General features: G+C 35.4%; 1 protein-coding gene across 3 annotated transcripts in view; it reads right to left on the bottom strand.

The window, feature by feature from the left end:
- The window catches only part of Kdm3 (Lysine demethylase 3), a 165,144-nt gene that overhangs the window by 74,850 nt on the left and 65,446 nt on the right, over positions 1-24,848 (bottom strand). For all 3 annotated transcript variants that reach the window (XM_089840053.1, XM_089840049.1, XM_089840051.1), the window contains exon 3: positions 5,652-5,768. In XM_089840053.1, the coding sequence (XP_089696179.1) occupies positions 5,652-5,768 (117 nt within the window). The remainder of the gene's footprint in view (positions 1-5,651; positions 5,769-24,848) is intronic.

The following is a 24,848-nucleotide window of genomic DNA, read 5'->3' as shown; positions in this document are numbered from 1 at the left end:
AACCTCTCCGTGTGTCTTCCCATCCCAAGTTAACGAGGGTTAACGCGGAACTAGTAGTAAAATGTAACACTCTTTTAAAAAGTGACGTTTAAACTAAGGGACTAAAACTAAAGTGAGTGTGAAATTGTGTGACACGCGTTTCAAAAGGCGGTCACCCTACCCTGTCTCTCTCATGAACACTTTCGAAGACATTTACATTTCAAAAGGCCTAAAAACTAGCGTGACCTTTTCCTTAATTTAACCACGTCTATTTCTGATAAATAGGCTTAACAACAAGTGACAAAACCCGGTATGGTACGGAGAAGAGCCTGAAGAGGAAACTGCTAAGCCTAAATATAAATAAGCGAATGCAGACGAATTTAGGCCTTATAAAAAGCATAATTCGGTTTACTTTAAGGCTTAAGTTATTAATTAACATAACGAGGAACACACTTTTAGGGTTACTTTAAACGTACTAATCAAGGATGTGGAAGAATAAATGACCAAGGCCTAATAAAAAGTATAATTATTTTTACTTTAAGGCATAAGTTATTAAGTAACATAACGAGGAACACACTTTTAGGGTTACTTAAAACTTAAAAATCCAGTATCCCGTGGAAGAATGAATGACCAAGGCTTAAAGTAAAAGGATACATATTACAATATTATTTTTCATTGATGAAGCTAGGCTTATAACACCGTTAGTTCGTCCTTGGATAATTCATTCATTTCTTTTTTAATCCAATTTCCAGGCAACAACAGCAAGTTGCAAGTTTACGCCAAAAAGTTGCGTGCCGTTCTGTACATAATTCATTCCGGAGTCTTAACTCAATCCAGATCAATATCCTCATATACCGACCGGGGTCTTTCGTAAACGTTTGTTTAACAAAGAGAAATTTTAACAGGCAAAAGTAAAGTTTCTATGGAATTTAAGGCAAGCTTTCCTATACAGTTTTCTAGATCAAAGTGTATGTATACACAATTCGGGGAATAAACCGAGTAACCAACTCGAATATAAACCCCCTTAAGGAAACCGTTAACTTTTGTTAGTTTAGCTAGCGTGCTTCTAGAAACATACATTCATTATAAATAAAGCTAGGAGGGAGGAAGGGGATATAGCGAAAAGTGCATTGAGTAACTACTATAAACAGACACTAAACCTTATAAATAGTAACATACACAGCTGTTTTATAAAACTTCATCAGTCATTCCGCCTGATGTTACCTCCCCCAAAGAAGTAAAAAAATTCCAGCTCTATCTCATGAAAATATAACGCAGCGTTCGCAAGGTTCACTTAACTAAAATAAACTAAAGAATTTTCTTAAAAAAAAAACTGGACTGTTTTATATAATATTTTAACTTGTGCCAGCAGCAGCAACGGCTTATGTTTATGACGATGCCAGAATTTAAAACTTCCTAAAGATGTTCCATTATTTCTTTCTTTCTATTTTTGCTGATCAAGAAAAATCAGCAAATTCCAAAGGTTTCTAATCATCTTTATTTATATTCTATCGACGTAGGCCTAAGTTCATAAGATATGTTCACCATAAGTTTGTCACTGGTAACTTAGAAACTGGAGCTTGTCATGAAGTGTGTGAGGTAGGTCATAGATTCGAGGTAAAGCGAGGGAGGCCTGGTGAGGCATGTCAAAGGCTTACTACAAACTAAATAGGACTAGATGGAAATCCTGCAAAATTAACCACCGAGTGTAGGACTTCAATTCTCGCTTCCGTCGTTCTCGAACTAGTTATCTCAAGCTGTAAGTCTCTAGCATTACGAATCGTATAGGAAGCGTCATACTTACGGAATGGAACATATCTTATAAACTTATACTATCGTGTATACAGGGTGTTTTTTTAAAGGTCTGTCAACAATTAAGGGGCAGTGTTCTTTGTTCAATTTCAAATCCCGCCCGGACTAATGTCTTTGGAATAAAAAACACAAAGCACCCTTTTACTTCAAAAAGAAGGGGATGGAACTAAACGTATTTAATTAAATTTCACGGATAAAAGAACAGAGAACTAAATAAATAAATAAAAAAAAACACAAAAACAAATTCGGCCTTAATTTCGTTTGCCTGGAAAAATATCCCATTAATAAAATGAGTTATTTATGTCATTAATTCCATTCTAGGAATTCTTTCTTACTCTCCCCCCCTTGCCATTGCCGGCCCCCCATCCATTGTGACTATTAGTCAAGGCTTAGGGGTTAGGGTTAGATTAGGCTTAGCGTGGTTTATATATATATATATACAGGGTGTTTGTGAAAGGTCCATCAATAATGAAAGGGCGTATTTATTGGGCCATTTTGAGTCGAAAATGTTCTATGACATTTTTCCGTTCGGGCCACTGTTTTCAAGTTATGATTGGAGTAATTTACGGATGACCCCTTAAATTTAATTAAGAAATTGAAAGACAGCGCTAATTTAATGAAGGGGTCATCCCTAAAATATTCAAATCATAACTCGAAAACCGTGGCTCGGACGGCAAAATGTCATAGAACATTTTCGACTCAAAATGGCCCAATAAATACGCCCTTTCATTATTGATGGACTTTTCACAAACACCCTGTATATATATAAAATTCTCATCGTTCGATAGCGTGCCTAAGTTGTATTAAACAAGACGGCCCAAGGGCTCGTAATAGTAGCCATATCGTACGAGTGAATAGCCCCTCTATACCCTACCCTAATGAGTGGATAACCCCTCTATACCTTACCCTAATGAGTGAATAGCGCTATCTTTTTCAATGCTTAAATGATTTACCGTGCATAAAATCAGAGTGAATAGCCCCTCGATTCTCTACTCTAAACAGTGATTAAATTATAACCGTATAAATTTACTTATGCTGTAATTCTAATATTCCGGCGAATCGAAGAACAGATAGTTTTTAGTGATAATCCCCTCGATGAGTTTACAACAGTCCTATGCCGATGCACACTTATCGCATCTTATAAATTTCTAACAAGGACTTATGCCCAGAAACTTTTGAAAGAGAAAGTTTAGTTATAGTGATTACGCATTTTAGTGATAATCCCCTCGAATTACCTTTAGCAATGCTAAAATGATCAAACGCATAACGCTCATTTAACACTATGTTAGCTCTATCTAAACCCACATTTGAATTAACCGCCAAAACGTTCCAGTCAAACATAACATAAATGACGATAGCTACCGAACGAGAACGAAACACATGAAACGGGGAAAATCGTTATCTATTTAATTAGCACATAAATAAAAAGGAAATAAATATAAAAACCCCAAACATACAAATTCATAAGTATCCGATCCCACAGATAAAAATTCAAAAGTATCCGACCCCCACAGATTAAGAGGTAACCCACCCCACATCACCCTGATATTTTAGAGATAAAAATAAATAATAAAAAACTCGGGGTTTCTATCAAGTCTCTATAGCTCAGTGGTAGAATTTCCGTCTACTGCGTGAGCGACCCGGGTTCGAATCCCGGCTGCGATCTCAAAAAAATTTTAATTAAAATTAAATTTCTAACCGAGCCCAGTTACCCCTATGGGTGGGTTGTGGTAATATAAAGTTCCTTTTAAGCTAAAATCTGACGATAACGAAGCGACAACCCCGGCCACTACTACTACTACGGCTCGGGTCCAACTAAGAGCCTATCGTATACTACGATATGGCTAAAAATACAATATTGTATAAAAAAGATATAACACTTAGGCTGAACTTTACGTTTTTAAAAAAGAGGGTCAAACGGTCATTTTGGGACTTTGGTTGGAGGTTAGGCCTATAGTGTGTACGTTTTTCTCTTGAAACCCTGAGCTTCAAAACAACACCATAAAAATAAGAAGAAAAAAACCTCAGCGATCAAACATTTTATAAGTTTATAAGGTATGTTCCATTAAGTATGACACTACCTATACTTCATAATGCTCGCTTAAGACTTACAGCTCGATTTAGTTCGAGAACGACAAGCGAGAATTGAAGTCCTACACTCGGTGGTTAATTTTGCAGGACTTCCATCTAGCTCCTATTTAGCCTGAATTACTAAGCCTTCGACATTCAGCGCCTCAGCACCAGGCGTCGCTTTACCCCGAATCTATGACCTACGTCATTCACTTCATGACAAGCTCCAGTTTGTAACCAGTGACAAACTTATGGTGAACATATCTCATAAACGTATGGTTATATTTATGAATTATTGAATATATATTTAGGTAAAAACAAGAGCTTGCAAAATAAAGAATGAACGAGCAGCGAACGACTTGTTTTCGTGATCGTCGACAGTTAAATCGAAATATATTCTGCCCAAACTTTTCTGATCCGGTGTTTATTATACGATACTCTAACATCAACTTTTATTTTTAAATTTTAATGGAATCATTTTTTCGTTAGCGGTTTTAATATTAAAAGGCCTCATAATATAAACAACATTTCGGCCTAAACTGTCTTTAGAAGAACAAGTTTGAAAGGTTCATTATCAAAAATTCCGGATAATGTATTATAAATCTGGTAATGGTAATCAATACGACAAAAATAGACAATACAAAGAAAAACCTTGACTTTTTAATAAATAAATGAATAAATAAATAGACAAAGACTATTTACATATTTACGTCTAATAATACCAGGGCTCTCTGTTACTGGTAATAAAAATATTGTCGTTAATATTTGAGAGAGAGAGCGGGGCTTTATACCAGCGTACTTAATTCCCACTCTATCCTTAGTTATCCTTTTAAAAACACCGACCTATTCCCACTCCATGCTTAATCCTTCATTTCCCTCGTTTTTCGACATAACGATCCGCATTTTTTATTATTGCGTCTGTTCAACTTCAAACCCCTGATTACACACACTCAACGGCAATTGCAATTTAATTAACATTAAAAATTACTATAACTAAGGTTACCTAGTGAATCAAGTGAAAGTAATAACCACAAAACTAAAATGTTTTAAAAGAAAAACCCCCAACAATTCCAAGAATGCGTCAAAAACCAAACCAGAAAAAAAAAATAAATAAATTACACTTTCCTCATTGCAAATTTCAATTTCACCATTAAGTCAGTCATCTTAACCCCAAACTTAAATTCTTATAAAATATTTTCAAGCAATTTTTCCTTCTAAGGAGTCGGTAGTCTAGTCTGGATCTTATAATTCCTCTCTCTATCTCACCCACCATAAATATTACGTAATCAATTTTTTTTAACTTCTTTCATTTCTAAATTTCACGAGAGAAACTCTCGCAAAATCCCTGGAATGTTTCCCCATCTATGCCTATCTATTGAGAGATAATTCAAACCTGATATCACGAGGAATTAATTTCGGAAAATGGAGATAATTTATTCCATATCCTCAATATAAAGAAAGAAAAAAAAAACCCGCCTAGAGATAAGTAACCGTGTCAATATCGAATTCGTAATAAATAAACTGGTATTAACCAGTTCTTTTTTGGAATTGGAATTGGGATTTGCCATTGGATTAATTTTAATTCGTTAGACCCGGTTTTTGTAATAAAGAAAGAAAAGAAAACAACTCATTTTGACAACAATTAACATTTGAAGCGTTTCGCCAGTTAATGGAATGATGGGGTATTAACATTTTTCTATATTTAGGCCTTCGCGATGCGTTAAATAAATTTTTAGACCTCTGAGAAGAAAAAGGTCAAGTGTTTTTATAAAAATGAAAAGGATTCTTACCTGATAAACCTTGAGATCGGCGTAATCAACGAAATCACGTTGTCTGTCAACTAAGTACTCAACTGGCTTCTGTTTGTGCTCGTTGAGACCGGCTTTATCGACCAATGACTTGAAATTCTACAGAAACAAAGAAATAATAAAAAAATAAAAAATCATTAATTTATAAAACTTCACTTAATTATTTAACTTTCAATTTATTTAGTTTGTTTTTCAAAATCCCAGGGACATAAAATGAATAGAAAGAAAAATTATTCATTTAGGTCCCTTAAATATTAAAAAAAAAATCACTGTAATAAAACAAATTTAATTTAATTTTGTTTGGAAGGCTCATAGCTTCAGATCAAAATCATAAGGTTAGGTCACCACCTCTATAGGGACACAGCAGTACAGGATAAACCCCTCCCTACCTAACGTCATACCCCTGCTTGTCCAATCACCTTTACTCCCCCAGTAGCCTTCAACTTAATAAAATCCCACACCATGTAGAATGGCCTTCTTCAGGCCTAGCCTTTTTGTTATTTCCCTACAATAAACCGTTCCATTAAAAACTTTCAGAGAAGCCAACAGACACAGGGGCGGGAGGCAGCCATGTTAGGTCATTCCTCGCATCAACCAAGAGTCCAAGTTCTCTAGACTCGTGTTAGCTGCCTCTAGTGGTACTCCTTGGTGCCAAGAAAATAACCCAAGAAGGTGACCCCTGTGATCTAACTGCTTCTCTTCAGGAATTAATGTAACGTTCTATTGATAGTCTCCAAACCATATAACAATACGGACTAAAATAGTTTCAAAAGCCAAACCTTAATTTTCATAAACTAAAATGTGGTTAATTTTTCAACAATTGGAGATTTCTTCGACAGTCATAAAATATTTAATTACAGTACATTTCTATAAAGATAAGCCGTTCGCAATACACGAAATCAAAGGAAGCCAAGCGTGTTTACGATTTAAAATTCACAGCTTTTCAAGGAGATGAATTTAATCCCAATAGAGAAACCCGCGGGGGGAAGAACGAGATCTCTTCTCTCTCTCTCTCTCTCTCTCTCTCTCTCTCTCTCTCTCTCTCTCTCTCTCTCTCTCTCTCTCTCTCTCTCTCTCTCTCTCTGGAAATGCTTCGAGTGGAAAATGTGGCAAGCATAGAAATACGTGACCAAAATTCGACAACCCTGATTTTGGGATACTATCTATCTATTCGATTAATAATTTATCGAAAGAGGGGTGGGAGGGTGAGTGGGTGGTAGGGATTATATTAAACACGATGCGATTTTAAAACCTCCCATCAATAATGGGGACGCGGAAATTTGACCTGAAGATTTCACATTAATTGCTTGCCTAAATGGAAAATTAATTTGAAACGCTTCAAATTACATGTATATATAGATAAACTAGGAGAAAGTCCCGTTGCTGCTAATACAATGGGTGATGGAATATATTCGGTAAGCCTTGGTCTTAAATTTTTGAAATTTGACGATGTATAGAGTGCTGTCAGAAGCGCCGGTGTGACGTCACCCATGCTGTTTACCCATAAAGAAAAAACGGTAACTGTCATGGCCGCCCATTGCTAAAGGCAGACTCGTGACGTTTAACCTTGGATCTGACGTCACAACTGACAGCACTCTATTTTCGTGGGTGGGATAATTAAGTAGAAGGTTTTAGTACAAGTTAAGTCTCGTTCATATGAATCCAACTAATAAAGGATAAATAATAAGTCAAATCAAACAAGATATAGATTACCAAGTCTATTATCTTATTACTTTCATAATCTTATCTTGGTTAGTTATTCAACTAACAATATTACTTTCACTAACCCTTGGTAAGTTAATCCCCCTAACAACATAACTTTTCACTAACCCTTGGTTATAGTCATTCCCCAAACAACATCACTTTAATGATCTAGAAGAATCAACTCACTCAACTCAAGCCTTTGTTGACTCAAATTTAAACCAACCCGAAAACAACGATTACCCTTAAAAAGAACTAACTTAATATTCATGGCGAGTTCTCAAATTGTGGAATACAGAAAGAAGGAAAAAAAGTAACCAAAAACGAAACCAACTATACACACACATCGACCATTCGACCTCAGCTTCCCAAAGCTATAGTCGAGCTTTATAAAAGCAAAGGATATCGTGCGAATAACTCATTACGAAGAAGAAAATATTAAATTTTCTGGGTCATAATACGTGAGGCCACGAAACGGCTATAAAAAGAAATGCATATATAATGAATGCATGCAACATCCGAATTTTTAAACGTCTATCTTAAACTATCTTGGAAGCAGCAGCCGACACAACTAAAAACAAAAAAAATAAAATAAAGAAACGAGTTTTTAATACAAAACTTCCAACGTGAACCAAACACGTTTATGAACAATCCCAGGGAATCGTGACGTCAAAACATCGTGGTTAAAAGCATATTTTACGAACAATTTAACTGAAGGGTACACACTTAAATACTCGCCATGTATTCTCACGAAAATGAGTAAAATTATAATGACAATTATTCTTTTTACGCAACACGCCTTAAGGTGTTATAAAGATGCGTGGTGCTGGAAAAGGAAGCTTTAAAAGACCTGTAGTTGATAAGCTCAATTTAATTTTTAATTATATTTATAATATTCAAGAGATTTTTATTTGTTTATTACTGAAGTTTTTTAAAGTTTAGGGGGTTAAAAACTAGATTACAAGTACACTTGTTTAATAATTCATTAGATATTAGCATAAGTTCATTAAGATATGTTCTATTATAAGTTTGTCACTGGTTACAAACTGGACTCGCTTGTCATTAAGTGAGTGACGTAGGTCATAGATTCGAGGTAAAGCGACGCCTGGTGAGGCGCTGCCAAATGCTTAATACAGACTAAATAGGACCTAGATGGAAGTCCTGCAAAATTAACCATCCGAGTGTAAGTCTCCTGCATTACGAAGTATAGGTAGTGTCATACTTATTTATGGAACATACCTAATAAACTTATGATATTAGTAAAGGCTAACAATATTTTTTATGTAAATATATATATATATATATATATATATATCGAAAACCAGTCTATCTATTGAAACTATAAAAATATAAACACGTTTTGCGGAAAGCTTTTAAAAGTGAATTAAATTTAAATACTCCATTAAGAGAGCTTTCTTTTTTCTCTCTTTTAAAGATCAGCCCTGGTTACTCATCTTCAAGTCCACCGCTCTTTTGACCCCCATCCCACTCTACATAAACCGGACTAACTCGAGCCTATAAAACTTCTAAAATCCCCATTAGTGAAACAATACAAGAAGACACTGACTAATCCCGTTGTTTACCTAAGGCAAAACACTAAGCCTCTTACGGAATAAAGAAGATAGAGGGGATTATTAACTGACGTTAAACTTCACGTATATATACACACGTTTTTATTTATTTTTAAAACAATATATAATATTATAATCCTGAGAATTATGCATGAATAGATTAAAGTAAAGTTATAGAACGTTCCGTTGAAGTGACAACAATGTCTATAAATAACTGGGTATCAGCGCATAATCTGCGTGTGGTAATTACATAACCACACGCAGATAAAAATGTCGGTGTTAGTGTGGTCCGAATTGTAACCAATTTTTTTTTTACATAGATCCGATTTCAAACTTTGAACTCGTGACTTCTTCAATTTCGAGATTTCAATAAATAAATCACCATGATTATTTACTGTGAAACAAATTTTAAATCACTCATTAGGCCTATTGAAATTGGGGGAGTGGTTTAACTCAAAAGGGTCTTGGAAGTGTACTACGTCATGTCAACCTAGCTTCCACTAGTGCTAAAAAAGATATCATAATGGCGCTGGGGGCCAAGTTAAGCAGAGCGAATTGCCTAGTCCCTATTTAACGAACTAAAACAACCAATTAACTGACTTCAACAGCGAGCCTGACTCAAAATAAGATCTAGCAAGTAATGTCAAATAAAAATTCAAACAAATTTTACCCTGACTCGCGAGTAACGCTAACTCCACCTTTACCTTCAAGGTAACGAACAAAACTATACCCTAATTTTCGAAAACAAAACTTCTAATTTAATATACTTTCGTCCTTGGGGCGTAGATTATAACGTTTTTGCGCCTATGGGATAGAATATATAAATATAAATACATAATCTTAAGAGACCGCGGTGGCGGCGGTATCGTGTAATAATGCCATACTTATAATACATACATACACATAAAACGCTTTTGGAAGAAGTTAGTATATAACGTAAACGTGAACGTGATATAAATATGTATTTGTAGACCTACTTCCCCCCCCCTCCCTGTACGCATTTAGAAGTAAAATATACGTTCGGAGCTTAAGAGAAAATGTTATTATGCCGTACCCTACCTCGTGTAGGTAATGTACAGGGGTGGGTTTCCTAAAAACGTGATATAACACATAGGAGCAGAGTAAGATAAGGCCAAACGTTTCTCCCTGGCATCGCATGCGCCCTTTTCGAGGTACACGGGAGCTATGATATGACTGCATGCATGGTCAAGTGCTAATATTCACATATTTTTTGGTCAAGTGTACACTAAAACGTACCAAACTTAGCTAGGATATAAATGTGCATCAAGCCTTTGCCACATTGTAAACAAATGTTTTGCCTATCATTTGTAAATGCAATTCAACCGCTATCTACAACAAAGCTTTTCAATGCAAACATTTTTATCTTCGTTAAATTTTACATGACTATCTGTAATTAAGTTTCCTTGAAAACTCCATGTGCTTAAATTAAGAGTTTAAGACTATCCTAACACTTCTTTCATTAAATCCGTGAAAATATCTGCAAAACGTGTACTGATGTTTATCTTCGTTAAATTTTACATGACGACTATCTTTACTAAGTTTCCTTGAAAACTCCAGGAGCTTTAATTAACACTTCTTTCACTAAATCCGTGAAATCTCTGCATAACAACGTGTACTGCGCGCCATCATTTGATAAATAAAAATACATATTATACTTAAAGTAATCTGTCGGGATCAAAACATAATTCTCAAGGCCATTTCACATCACATAAAATCACAGCGTATCACTCGCGATTACAATAAATAGCTATGGAAGAGGAATGGAGAAGAGAGAGAAAGCAGTAATGTTAAATTTCGGGGAAAAGCTCCGCTCCGCTTCGTCGAGTTATAGCTATGTCAGAAGGGTGGAGGAAGATGGGGAGAGGGAGAAATGGGCTAGGAATTGTCGAAATTGCCAGCACAAGGTTCGTGGAAACCTGGAAAACACGGATATATCAAAGCCGCCACAAATAGATAATGTGAGGAGTCACAAAATAAGTGTTACCAGTCATTTCTGACGTGCGCAATTGCCAGTCGTTTGTGACGAGTGCAATTAAATCACTATCTACAAAAGTCTGGAAAAGCTTGGTTCGTTTCAGTGATCATTCAGAAGCTACAGGGTTTACACGTTTGCATATTGGTACGGTCTAAATTGTATGGCCTGAGCTTTGAGCTGCATGACGACTTCCAATATGGCTACCAAAACGGAAGTAAGAGATAGGAGGTTGTGACGTACCGAGAAAACTCATAGTAGCAAACTATAATAGACTCGAGAAATCGGTTCTGCAAGATTTGTACGAACCCTGTACACACTCCTATTATTACTACAACTACTACTTCGAACCACCCGAAGAAATGGCGGGAAGGAAGCAAGCGACTGCAACGAGGAGAGCGAGCGAGAGCCAGAGTTCAACCCAAAACTCGGCATCTGGGAAATGCAATTCCGTTTCTGGTTTTGAGGCCATACCATCCATATAGCGCTCGCTTTACGCAATGTATGTACTCCCCAATATCAGGTTGAAATTACACCACGTACAAAGCTAAACTTCCCCTAACTTATGTGCAATAAGGATAAGAAGGGACTGACTATAACTTCCAACACGTTGTCAATCCAAGCTAAATTTTAGGGACCCTATCGTATTTACGTTGCAATGTGTGGCCATGGGCTGGCTGCGACAAAATCAACAGCTGTGCTGTCCCGAACTTCTCAAGTTATATATATATTATATTATATTATATTATATTAGAAAGATGCCAGAGTTCTTTTTCCTAGCTAGTATTTATACGGGTAATATTTTAAGTATTCCAAGAGATTGGAATTTATTAAATGTCCCCCCAGTAACTTTATATTACAGCAAATATAAATAAAAGTTTTAAATATCTTAGAGGAGGAGCGTAAAAATAAATTTAAGTTTATTTTTATCTAAGAAAGGGTTATAAAGAAAAGTTAACGACACCGCCGCTTCTTCCCAAAGTTCCATTTAATTTAGGGTAAAACATCTCCCAATAAAAATAAAAACTTTAAAACTGCGAAGATATATTTGAATAATTGTATAATACAAGTATTAGTCTTAGAAAATAGTTCTCTGAGGTTCAGTTCAATTCACTTATGTATCATAAATGTTACGAAATTACAATATTTTTTTTCTGGCAGCCATTTGCGCAGCCTAAAACTAAGCAAATAATTAGGCTTAGCTACTCCCCTGTTCAGTTCAATTCACACCATACCATATCATATCATAAATGTTATGAAATTTGAAAATGGCAAACATTACAGCTAAAACTACCCAAATAAATCTCTCAAACATCTTACGTAATTTCAAAAAATTTTCCATGGGGAAGGGGTAAGCACATTTCTAATTTAAAACTAACCAAAATAATTAAGATTAACAAATCATCTCTCCTAGTACTCTAAAGTTCATTCAATGCAATCAAATTCAGTAACAAAATTCCAGCTCAGCAACATTATTTCCTCCATATTTTCTGGCTTTAACAATTCACTTCTTAACACTGTACCGAATAGTACACAAAAACTAGTTACGACCAGTTATACACAGTAACAAATCAACCATTTATAAGTGTACAACGTATTAGACGAAAATTCAACTATAAAGAAAGAAAAAGCGAAAACTTTCTGAAGGCCATGTAAGTAACTTTACTTCCTCCCATAGTGATAGGTGCCAAATAATTGGTAATTTAATTTGTCGCGGGGAGAAAGACAAAGAGAAAGAAAAAGGATGTAGGAAATCGGTGGAAAATTTATGGTGTGAAAAGCTTTTGAACAAAATAAAGGGGAGGTAAAAGAAAAACTGAACACCAGTCTTATTTTTCTTGCCTCAATCATAGAGGATATAGAGTAGAGGAGTAGACAGTTGTTCTCTTTAAATTTTATGGAGCTACTTCCGGCATGTGGTTGTTAACTTTGCCTAAATATTACTCTCCGCCTACATAGATGGTTTACAAACACGGAGGATTCATAACATTTACACCAGAAGGCCAGGCTACCTGGAGAACAAAAGCAGACCTGAATTTCTGTCCTCCAGGTAGCCCCAGGCCCCCTGGTGTAAATGGTATGAATCCTCCATGTGTGTAAACTATATAGAGAGCTTTCAGTTAAAGGAGGATCTGAGTCTCGTGACATAATTTACGCTGCCATATTGGTGGTGGGTTTAAAGCAGGAATGAAGCTGAGACCACCCGGGCCAATATGGCTACCAGAACAGCGGTAAGACTTGGGAGGGTGTGACGTACTACTACCCCATCTGAAAGCTCTCTAATGAGGGTATGCATTTTTCAACCAATAATGATATGTCTTGTACAGATGGTAATAAATTTGGCGAGGTAGGTATTCCCTTATGAATTGGTAAAGGCTAAAGTGTCTACTCCTCTACTATTTATTCTCTATGTATCAATCTTCCACCAGAACTTGGGAAACTTTGGGAAAAGGATGGATGGATGGATTCGGATGAGGGAAAAAAGGAACGCCAATTGAATCAATAAACAAAAATTAAGCGTAGGTCTAACTCTGTCTCGGCTTCTTCTGGGGAACGAAGGGGGGGGGCTGAAATTGAGGCGCCAAGAAGACTTGATTTTCAAGATTTTTTTTCTGATTTTCTTTTTGCTATTATATCAAAAAAGATTAAATTCCTTTTTCCCCTATGTTGCTATATAGTTTAATTCGATAAACGTATCTTCAACACACACACACACACAGTTACGTGTGTGAAATATACTCTGATTTTGTTTTTTGGTGTTAAATTAATCTGAAAATTTCCTTCAAAAGGGTCTGAACTTTAAATATAAAGGTCTATCTTGTAATAAATTGAAATTTCACGTTTAGTTAAAAGTTTTTGATTAAAAAAGTCTGGTCGTGACGCTATATTGGTAGTGAAATCGGGCTAAATTGAGTAAATTCGCAATTGCCAGGGCGATAATATAGCGGACTAAAGGGGGAATTCATAAACGTCGGACGCAACGCAATTTAGTACAGGCAAAGGCAGGGCGTCGTGCCTTTGCCTGTACTAAATTGCGTTGCGTCCGACGTTTATGAATTCCACCTTAAATTCGCAATCTTCAGGGCGATAATATATCGGGCTAAAGTCGCAATGATTTGCGATAATACATCAGGCTAAATTCATTGGGGTGGGGCGAAATCAGGATAACTAAAAATACCAATAAAAATAGACCAAATTCGTGAACCTACAATTTAAAATTTCTCTTAAATTTCAAGCTATTAAAAATAACTTAAAACCTTGCAACACCGTAATCAGTATAATAAACGTGACCTTGGAATTATACCTCCCGAATATAAAATATCGTTAAAAAGTCCATGACCGTGATGCAGCTGCTGCTTGGCTTGGATTTACTTAACTGTGTTTTATTAGCAATTTCCAAAACATATATTTAACTTATCAAGGATATAAATTTAATTTAAAAAGAAAATTCAATCTATATTAAAAAATAAAATAAAAAATAACCCTAGTTTAAATTTTAATCCAAGAAGCAGGCAGCGAGCGTGGCATTTCTCCCCTTCATCCCTTCCCTCTCTCTCTAAATCTTTCCCTAATTCATTTGGGACTTAAGTAATTTGGCCTTAAGTTAAATTTAATCTAAGATAAAAAATAAAATAAAACACGCCATACAAGTCGCTCGAGTGAACTTTCGATAGAGGCGAAAAGAAAAAAAAAAATAATCAGGTTTTTCAAAACTGGTGTTAGAAAGATGTCTATACATAAAAGGAACGATATTAAAATAAAAAAAAATAAAAAATAGCATACGTGGCTCGAGGCGATTTGAAAAACATCATTAAATATATACGGGAGATGTAATTAAGAACGTATCTTTTCACCGTACACGTTAATTAACATTAAAACATCATCCCGGGGTTTTCTTTTTTATGTCTATATACAAGTTATAATTAAAAATATAACTTGTAGACATAAAGATGATAGATTAATTTTTTTTTTCTTTTTAGAGTGTATGTTATATAATGAAGTTGGAATTTCGTAAACAATTTCCTAAAGGTTATCATCTACGGAGAAATGACCTTTTCAATATGGAAATTAATATTGATGTTAATTAAAATTAGTATTAAATTAATTATAACTGATTATTTAAGCATAACTAGAGTTGCTGGACTAAATATTGCCCTAAATGTTGTCTATGTTTGAGAAAAAATTCAGTTTTAAACACTTAAAATTAATTATATATACACTTACATTAATTAAATTAGCTATTATTATTAGATAGTGTAATTTCTGAACTTCCCGTACTAAACAGTTTCATAAAGGTATCATATTCTTTCCAACAATGAGATTAAATATATGTTAATATTAAATAAAATTAAACTAACTATGACCGAGTAATTTAAGCCAGAATTCAGGTATAACAATTAGGTAATTACAGGCGAATATTACTCTAATGACACTATGATTATTTTTATTACTGAATCCCAAGTAATCAAGCCCAACTTTGTGTTTTAAATATTTTGATAAGAGTAATTAATTTAAAACCTAGAATGATCTAACGTCTAAAAATCCTCACCGGAGGCTCTGCTTAATTAAAATCGTCTATCTATATTTATCATCGCAACCTGTCGAAGGGATTCTTTCAATCTAATTAATAAACCCTTCGCAATTAATTAAATTAACACAAAGACAAATGGGTGAAGGAAGCACCAGTCACCATCGTGTTATTTTTCCAGAGGCAATAATAGCCAGCCGACTGTCAAAAGCATCCATATCCGAGACAATCTATTCTTCAAACAGCTTATTCAGCTAAAAGAGGTAAAAATAACTAAATCGCTAGTAAAGTTAGAGATTTGGTGCTGGTTCCCTTCCCCTAGACGACCGACCAACCGAGAATTGATTTCCTGATAGTACTGTAATCGATTAATGGCAATGGGGGGGGGAAGCTACGTAAGCCCCTTTTTCCAGGCTCTAAGGCCTCAGGCTCTTCTAACTCTTAAACCTAACCAAGGCCTTAACTCTTTGAAAGTTGTGTAACTCGGTAGAAATCATGACACCGCGCAAGAGAGACCCTGAGGGAATGGAAACTTGTGATATCGAATTCGGTGATATCGTGTAAAAACACAACACAAATAATCTCAAATCACTGACTGGGCAAAGCGCTTCTTCGACCTCTTGGACAAATCCCCCAACTCCTCAACTACCTACCATTATCCAATTTATTTTATTTCAAAAAGGTTTAAGTTGTAAAACTATATTTTATATTGTAGCGCGCTGTTTTGTATTTGTTTTAAAGTCCCCGGAGGTTAAAAACTACTATAACAAAGAGGTTTAATTATAAAACTAGTTTGTTAGTTCGATTCAGGCTTAATTTACTACCTACATTAATTTACGTTCTTGTCTAATAGGGAGTAAGTTTAATTAGATAATTGAACAGCCTTGAACCGCGACGTATGAAGTTAATTATCCTACAGAAACCATAATAACACAGTCCTTACCTAGTAACAGAAACCTGATTAAACATATATATAAAATTAAACCGTTGTATTTACATTAAGCACGAATGAATCAATATTTAGGCATTCGGTTACGATTACATACGATTAAAACAACGCAACTTGCTAATAATATATAACAACAACAAACTAAGCCTTGGTTTAATAATTAACCCTAAAATTGCTCGACTCACTAAAAAACAAATTAAAAATACAAGAAACAAATTATCATACCTTGAATTAAATTCGGTTCCAGTCTTTAACCGATACTAAATGACAGTATTTAAGTCTTAATCAAACTCAAATTAAATCAAAATCGAACGAATCAAGGTCGCAAATGTCTCGCGGGCACAGTTCACCAAAATTATAAAAAATTATTCACAACACAAAATATAAACCCGTTAGTTTAGTCAAAAATTATTATAATTAGTAACAATCGCGTCGTACTTTGGTTTGGAAATCTTATTACACAACTCGATTCTCAAGGATAACCTATTATATTCTTTTTCTTTATTTTTTTTCTGTTAAAAAAATCTACGTTCCCGCCATCCTTGGACTTTGGTAGAATCGTAGCCGATGGTTTCCCGCGATATTATGAGACAAACGAGGCGGGAACCAATGCACAGCGGCAGTCAGCGCGCAGAAATCCGCCTAGTTCTTACCCCCTAGTAACCCCCGCCCAATCTTTCGCAACGTTACTGAGCGTCCCCCCAAAGGTTCCCCCTGTAGAAATTCTCTCTTTATGGCAGACAGCGGAACTTCTCCGTAGAATTTTTACCTTTAAATCTTAGTTGTCAATATCACTTCGCATTAAGAAAAGAGAAATAAGAGGGTGACCTAAGCCTTGGCTATAGTACGTAGTCTATTGACTCGAAATTTCGACGCTTTTTTTTAGGATGGGATTTTTTTATCATTCCTTTCATAAGGGAGCATTTTTTGTTGGATAACATAAAAGGAGGGCTTGATATGAATAGCAGATAGGGTGACCGTGATACTTGACAGCGTTATGAAAGGCAGGGATGAAGGATTTTCATCATATTTTTAATGAAACGTGACATTTGTGGTTGGATAAAAATCTATATAGAATTTTCTCTTGTTGGCCAGACACGCCGTGAAGTCAATTAAAGTGTAGAGGTATAAAAAATTCTGTAGGGAGGATGAAATATCTTTTTTTTTTGGCCGTTGTAGGGTTAGGTACACACATATTTGCAGAAAGAAAATACCGTCTTTTTGAAAAGGAGAAATTTATTTTTATTAGGGTGTTTTTGGATCTGTTGAAAGGAGACTTTATCCTTTCATGTGATTTTATTTCGTGTAGGGCGTGGTGTGCCTTCTGTTTTAGAGTGTTTTGACCCTCTTTCATTTTAGTAACAAATACGAAATGCCTATCGATTGATGTTTTTTTAAGCTAGCGTGATTCTCATCTATAAAATAAACTACTTCACTTAGAATTAGGCTTAACTCCCAATATTCGGTCTCGAACTAGGCTTAACTCCAAGAAATAATAGGTCTTGAATTAGGCTTAACTCATATATGTTCAATCATCGTCTGCTAAACTCGTCTATTAGGCCTAAAACTACCCACAAAAAGCATAAACCCTTCATTGCATCTTAACTTTTAAATAAATAGACTTGTTTGTTTCTAATTAGGCTTAACTCAAAAATATACCACTTATATTTAAAATAAAATAAATCAGGCTTAAGTTAAAACACATTTTAATTAATTAAACCATTTCGAAGAGTGCATGGTTATCCATCGCTGCGTTTCTCAACTCTCAAAAATACTCCATAAGTCCAAAGTTACGAATTAGGCTTAACTTTAAAATTAATACCTCTTGAATTTGAACTAAAATAGGCTTAACACACATCCGGTTATCGTCTCCTTCATACAGTAACACTCGCATGGTAACCCTAAAACTACCTCGAAAACCGTAAGGCGGTATAGTTAAACTTTCAAACAAAAAAAAAGCTTGACATTCAAGAATTGGAAGCTGTCTTCCATCCTAACTAAGCCTTGCCTAGCTATAGCGGTGTAGACCTTGAGTTTAGATGGATTAAGTCCTCAGATAAAACCGAGCAAAGTTTTAGTTTTTAAGAGGAAGAAAGAGACAAGAAAAAAATCAATGTCAAATTCTTTTCTAGCGGATGTTTAAAAGAAAAATTCTCGAAGACATTATCCTGAGCTGTAAAAGTTACCCGACAATGGAATCAACGCAGCGAGCAAGGGAGAGAGCTTGAATATAATTTAAAACCTTGATAACAAGGAATGTTTCAAAACACAAAGACCCGAGTCCCGAGACCCTTCGAGCCTGAACCTTATCCCGTTCCTATGAGGATTAAAATTTCAAAGTGAACTTTTTTTATTTGTTTTAGGACAAGTCTTTTCTCGAAATAAATATTGGATATTATACTCTAGGTATATGGGATCTAGTGTTCAAGCTAGAATATGTATACAGGGTGTTTCTAATAAGTCTACCATAAATTAAGTGGGGTTGTTCATTGGGAAATCGATTTTGAGTCGAAAATGCTCTGTACTTCTATCGCCAGTGTTTTGGAGTTAAGATTTTTTTGTGTGTTTAAGGGATGGCCCCCTTAATTAAATTATTAATCATTGTCTGTTCAGTTTCTTAATTAAATTTAAGGGGTCATCCGTTAAAATACTCCAATACAATCTTAACTCGAAAACAAAACAGTAACCCTTGTGGCAAAATGGAGATAATAGTTAATTCTTCGACACAAAATCGATTCCCCAATGAGCACTATCCCTTAATTTTAAACAGACTTATCAGAAACACCCTGTACACACATAATACTTGGAAATGTTACAACTTTAAACAGGAAGAAAAAAAAAGAACAAAAAGATCTAACTAAAAGATCAAAAGGCCGACAATTTTGTAAGACAAACCCTTTACACTACTATTTTTGTGTCCTCATTGTAGCTATGATATAGACGAAAATTTGTGACTTTAAACAGAAGTAAACTAAAAATGAAGCTTTGAAACGAATCTGGGGCATATAAGTTATCGCGAGGTTTCAGTTTCACGTGAATTTGTGAAGAAAAAAATAGTTGACAACTTCGGTTTGTTTATTCCAACGACAGTTGACTTAGTTGTCAACGAAGAGGGCACGGCACATTGCACGCGGGACTCTAAAAATATCACACCCGTCTATCAAAGTCTTTCGAAACCGTCTTATTATAGTATACCACTAAGCCTAACACGAGATAAGTTAGGAGAGAGCCAAGTTTTTAGTGTTACAGAAGTTTAAAAGAAAGAAAAAAACCTTTTTCCCATTGGAAGATGACAATACTTTCAACGCTAAGACGAAGGAAGCACTTTCCATCATCGCCCTGCCCTTTATCTCAGTATATTCTCAAGTTAGAAATAATTCTAAATGACCTTCTATTTATGGGGACAGGACATAAACCTTTTTCAGACAAAAATATGACGTCCGAGGCCCTTAAAAAAACCTTACGAGGTTAAGGTTTCCTCTGACTGTAAAAAAATGAGCCCTAACGGTTGATTTCGTAAGAATATTTTATGACAGAATCCATGGAACAGAACCATGCACGAATGTAGGTCAAATAAGGTCGTTGTAGAGTTTGAAATATATTTCTTACAAAAGGAGAAAATAAACTCCAACTAAGTACTTAGATACGATTATGGATGGGGGTTAACATGCTACATTTTTAAAACATCAATCTGAGTACACAAAAGAAATAGGGTCTTACTTGAAATTGAAAATTCGTTTCGAAATAATTTTTTACTCTATTAAATAAATTAAATTTGATAGAATAAAAATGGAATATCAAAGTTGGCATCACACTTCAAAGTATGATTTTGAAATATTCATATATTTCGAAATAAACTATAGTGGCATATAAAATCGATTATTAAAATGTTTTCTTTTCTTTTTTAATAATAAAACAATTACTAAACCGTGTAGTTGTATAAAAAAACGTTAATAAATCTTTAAACATAATTTTGGAACTAATATTTTAAATATTAAAACGCTCTATAAATATTTTAAAAGTAAATTGGGATTTCTTTAATGAAAAAAATCCTGTACCTTTAGGGAGTTTTAAATAATAATAACAATAATAATATATAACGGTTTACATTGATTAATATCAACGTAAAAAAATTAAATTAGAGAAAAAACCCTCTCACCAAAAAAGGTCAATTATTTTTTATTTTTTTTTTAATCTTTCTTCACATTTAAGGAAAATTTTACCATCATTATCATTGGGAGCATTTTCAGGCTATCTTTACAAAACCACGAAAACCGGTAAAACCATAGATTAAAAGAGAGTAAAAAAAATGAGCGATTCACTTCAGGGCAAATACTAGAAGAAGAAAACTCGTAAGTGATAGAGAGAGAGAGACAAATCAAGCGTAACTATACTTTTAACGACTAAATATGGATGGTTTAAGCGAGAGAGGCGCCGGTCTTTGCCTCTGGCAGCCATGTCTAAAAAAAGGGAGTACTAAAAATCAACGGGGCCAGAAGGCATCCAGGATAAAAAAGAAAATCTCAAAAACCAGATTTTGAAGGAAATGGTAGTCCTAAAAACATTTGGGGAGGATGAGTGAACCGCTGCTTCATAGCCCCCAAAAAAATAAATAAAAAAATAAAGACCTGTCGGAGAGAGAGAGGGAAATTTTTTGGCCTACGGACACATCAAGATGTAGAAGAAGAAGAAAAAATATTCCACCTTGAAAAATAACAGGTTTTTTTCTCTACGTACATCCCCCCATATCCCGAGTCCCGTCTATTCGTGAGTATGTTTAAATGTATGTACAAGTATGGATGGAAGAAAAAAATATATACTAGAATATGAGTGTACTCTAGGGAACGGTAGGGGGTACAACATCAGGGGGAACGTCCCAGGACGGTGGGTCAGACTGTCGACCTTTCTAGAGAGAGAGGAGGGTAAACTTTTCGGGGATGGTTGTACCCCTACCAGACGTGAGGCCATCCCGAAAACGAAGCACGGGTTCAGATTTTTACAACAAAAAGCCACCTTTGTTTCCTTTCAGAATGGCATTATTCAAAAAAATCTCCCCCCCCCCTTCTGATGGCCCGCACCATAGTAGAAAAATGCAACGGTTTCTCGCTCCCCTTGGTAGTAAAAATTCACCTGGTGTTGTAGGGGGACCCAAGGGGAAGGATGACTGTGGGCGTATAGAGAGGAGAAGTTTACCACCGGATATCTACGATGCCACGATGAGATCTCCTCGATGGGTTTTTACTAGCAGGATATGGAGACGCGCCTCTCTGGACGCATAGGGGCCCCCTCTCTCTCTCCATAAGCGGGCAAAGATCGCTAAGTATTCGCTGTAAACTTCAAGGCCATTTACAAGTCAACCCTAACACTCGGCAGTCTGTCCAATTTTTCACCCGGTATAAGCCTTTGCCGTACACTTAAACTGAAATAAGTAAATAAATGGTGCCGAAACCCGGGAAGGCTTGGTTTCTTTGCCCTTTGCACCCTCCGTAACAAACAAAAATACGCGGGAAGGTTATTTTGGGCTAAACCATTCCCCGTCATCTTATTTCTTGCATGGCGTGATGTACCCAACAAAACCCATACCCATAGAGGTGATTTTAGAGTTTGACCTTGAGAATATAAAAGTGGATATTATTTACTACTAGAAACTTTTCCCATCGTCAAAGAAAATTCTGCAACTTTGGTCAAATAAGAATGATCCTACGTAGGTAGGTTGATGTCAATTTATAAGAGCCGCGTTCACAAAGGGCGCTGCCTTCGTTCATTTACAGAACAACACCATAGAATTTACAATAAAAGAATCACTCTAGCTCCCCCTACCGTAACGAATCACCCCGTCTACAGAAAACAAAATTGTAAAATCCTGGCGTACGAGAATCGACCTTGAAAATATTTCAACTATTTCCGAATCCCACGTAAATCTACGCGATTATCAACGTGTAATTTGAATAAATTGCTAAAATAAAATTATATGAACGAGATAGATTAGGCTTAAAATTTATCCAAGCTTAGTACTTATCTAAAAAGATGAGCAGATATAACGACGCGCAATCAATCATAATTTTTTGCCATTAGCAGGCATTTTTCCGCATCGTAATTTTATGCAAATCTTGCGTAAATACCTCCGGAATCCACAAATACTTTCAGGCCGCGTATATTTCAGACACTTCTGTCCTCAAGAGGGGGAAAAGATTTCGTTAGGCCTAATTTAATAAAAGACGACGCAATTAAATTTGAGAGAAGTCTCGCAAATTACGACGAAGTTGAGGAGAAGGAAGAGAAGATGCTGCTGCTAAGCCTTGGCTATAGTTTCTATACCATCTCTAGAGCGAGGGATGTTACGAGAAAGGAATGGTAAAAAGGATTTAAAGGAAAGGCTCCTGATACTTTTGGGGCAAAGAGGAAAAATAGGGCAAGCTCCTGGAATCCCTTAGCAACTTATCCCCGGACTTTTGGGGAAAAATAAGTGGTTACCATAGTAACCGAGGAAACGTAGCGGAAAATGGCTACCATATTACTACATCGGGCGAGGTCGCGAGCAAAAGATAAATTGGGAGAAAATCCTTCGCTTGTAACTATAGCAACGGGTTTACAGCTAAGCCTAACTTTGAACGATCGAAGCAAATAATAATGCCACTTGCTACCACCACTACCGTAACAAACTCTACAAAGTTTCTTCTTCTAAGACAAATTAAATGAGAAAGAAAGACCTCAAACTTCAAAAGATAACCCTAATGCCCTAAACTGACCTACAATAGAACAGAGAAAAGAAACCACAGAATATAAAATAATGAGTAACATTAAAGAATATTCGAGCAAGAATTACCTATGCTACGCGTTAGGCCTAACTGCTAAGCAGACATGGAAATCACTCACGTGGTACTAGGTGTACAATATAATTTACTATCATATGTTCCCTAATATTGTATGATGATTCCTGATGCTATTAATAGATAGATAAATAAATATTCAGTTGAAATATTCGTTAAATTTCCAACAAAAAAAAAGACAATTTAAGCGTAAACCTTTCCTCTAACCTTGAGTTTCAGCCGGTTCCGGTAAAATAAATACAAGATAAATTAACGCCTACTAAACTTCACACAAAAAGAAAATTACCTAACAGGAATTTCAGTCACCCACGCTATAGGGATATTGTCCGATTTTATCATTTATATAAACACCCATTTTAACTGTAACACGCCTTTTTTCTTCCTTAAAAAACACACAATAATAAATTGCTACATTAAGAAAAATTTCCCTTTATAAAAGTGTCAATAACAAAACACTACATTACTAAAATTCAAATTTTTAAAAAGGAGTATAAGAGCTAGTTTGTTTTTGTTTTTTGACAAGTATCAATCATTTTATGTCCGAGAAAAATGAACCCCCCCCCCTATAAGAAATTACAAATAATAACAAAATATGGAATGAATTCGAAGGAAAGGGAGGGACGATATTGTAAAAAAAAAAAAAAAAAAAAAGGAAAACGTTTATAATAAATCGAAGAAAAATCTTTTAATAGTAAAGCGAGCGAGAGCTGTGTCGTGTGACAAATCGTCAAGCTTTCCTGCCCATCTATACTCTATAGTGAAAGGGATCAATTTGGTCGATTTTTTTATTAAGGGGTCGGACAAGTACCAATGTTTATGTGGTTTTTTGAAAGCTAACTATGACAATATTACCCAAATAAATTATTAAACCTAATTTACAATTTTTTTTAAATTTATAAATAAATTTCCAACGTTTACCCCAATTCCTCCAATGAATTTCCAACGTTTACCCCAATTCCTCCAATGAATTTCCAACGTTTACCCCAAATTCCTCCAATGAATTTCCAACGTTTACCCCAATTCCTCCAATGAATTTCCAACGTTTACCCCAATTCCTCCAATGAATTTCCAACGTTTACCCCAATTCCTCCAATACATTTCCAACGTTTACCCCAATTCCTCCAATACATTTCCAACGTTTACCCCAATTCCTCCAATACATTTCCAACGTTTACCCCAATTCCTCCAATACATTTCCAACGTTTACACCAATTCCGATATTAATTAAAAAATTCCACACCAATATTTCGAATTTTTCACACGCCCAATTTCCACAATTATCTTCCTAAAGTTTTCAGTTGGTTTTTGTTAGAAACTATCCGATACCTTACACATTCAGGAGTCCACCACGCGACGCGAGTGGAAGGAAGTTAGAGCTATAGCAAACCCATAGTTGGATAAAATATCATCTTTCATAAAAAGGGGGCGCAAATCTAAAACAAATTCTCAATCGGAGAATATTCTTAAGACAAAACGGGGACTCATACCAAACAATACCAAATAGCCCAATACCTTTCAACGCGGTGCATTCCGAACCTGAAAAAAATCTTGAGAAATGTGTTCAGTGGTGATGCCGAAAAATTGGGTTGAAGAAAAATATATAAGAT

This window comes from Phalangium opilio, unplaced genomic scaffold (assembly GCF_054372755.1).
Source record: "Phalangium opilio isolate 3A_F unplaced genomic scaffold, DU_Popi_V2 ptg000003l_1, whole genome shotgun sequence".
Lineage (NCBI taxonomy): Eukaryota > Metazoa > Arthropoda > Arachnida > Opiliones > Phalangiidae > Phalangium > Phalangium opilio.
This window is presented reverse-complemented; position numbering and strand designations above follow the sequence as displayed.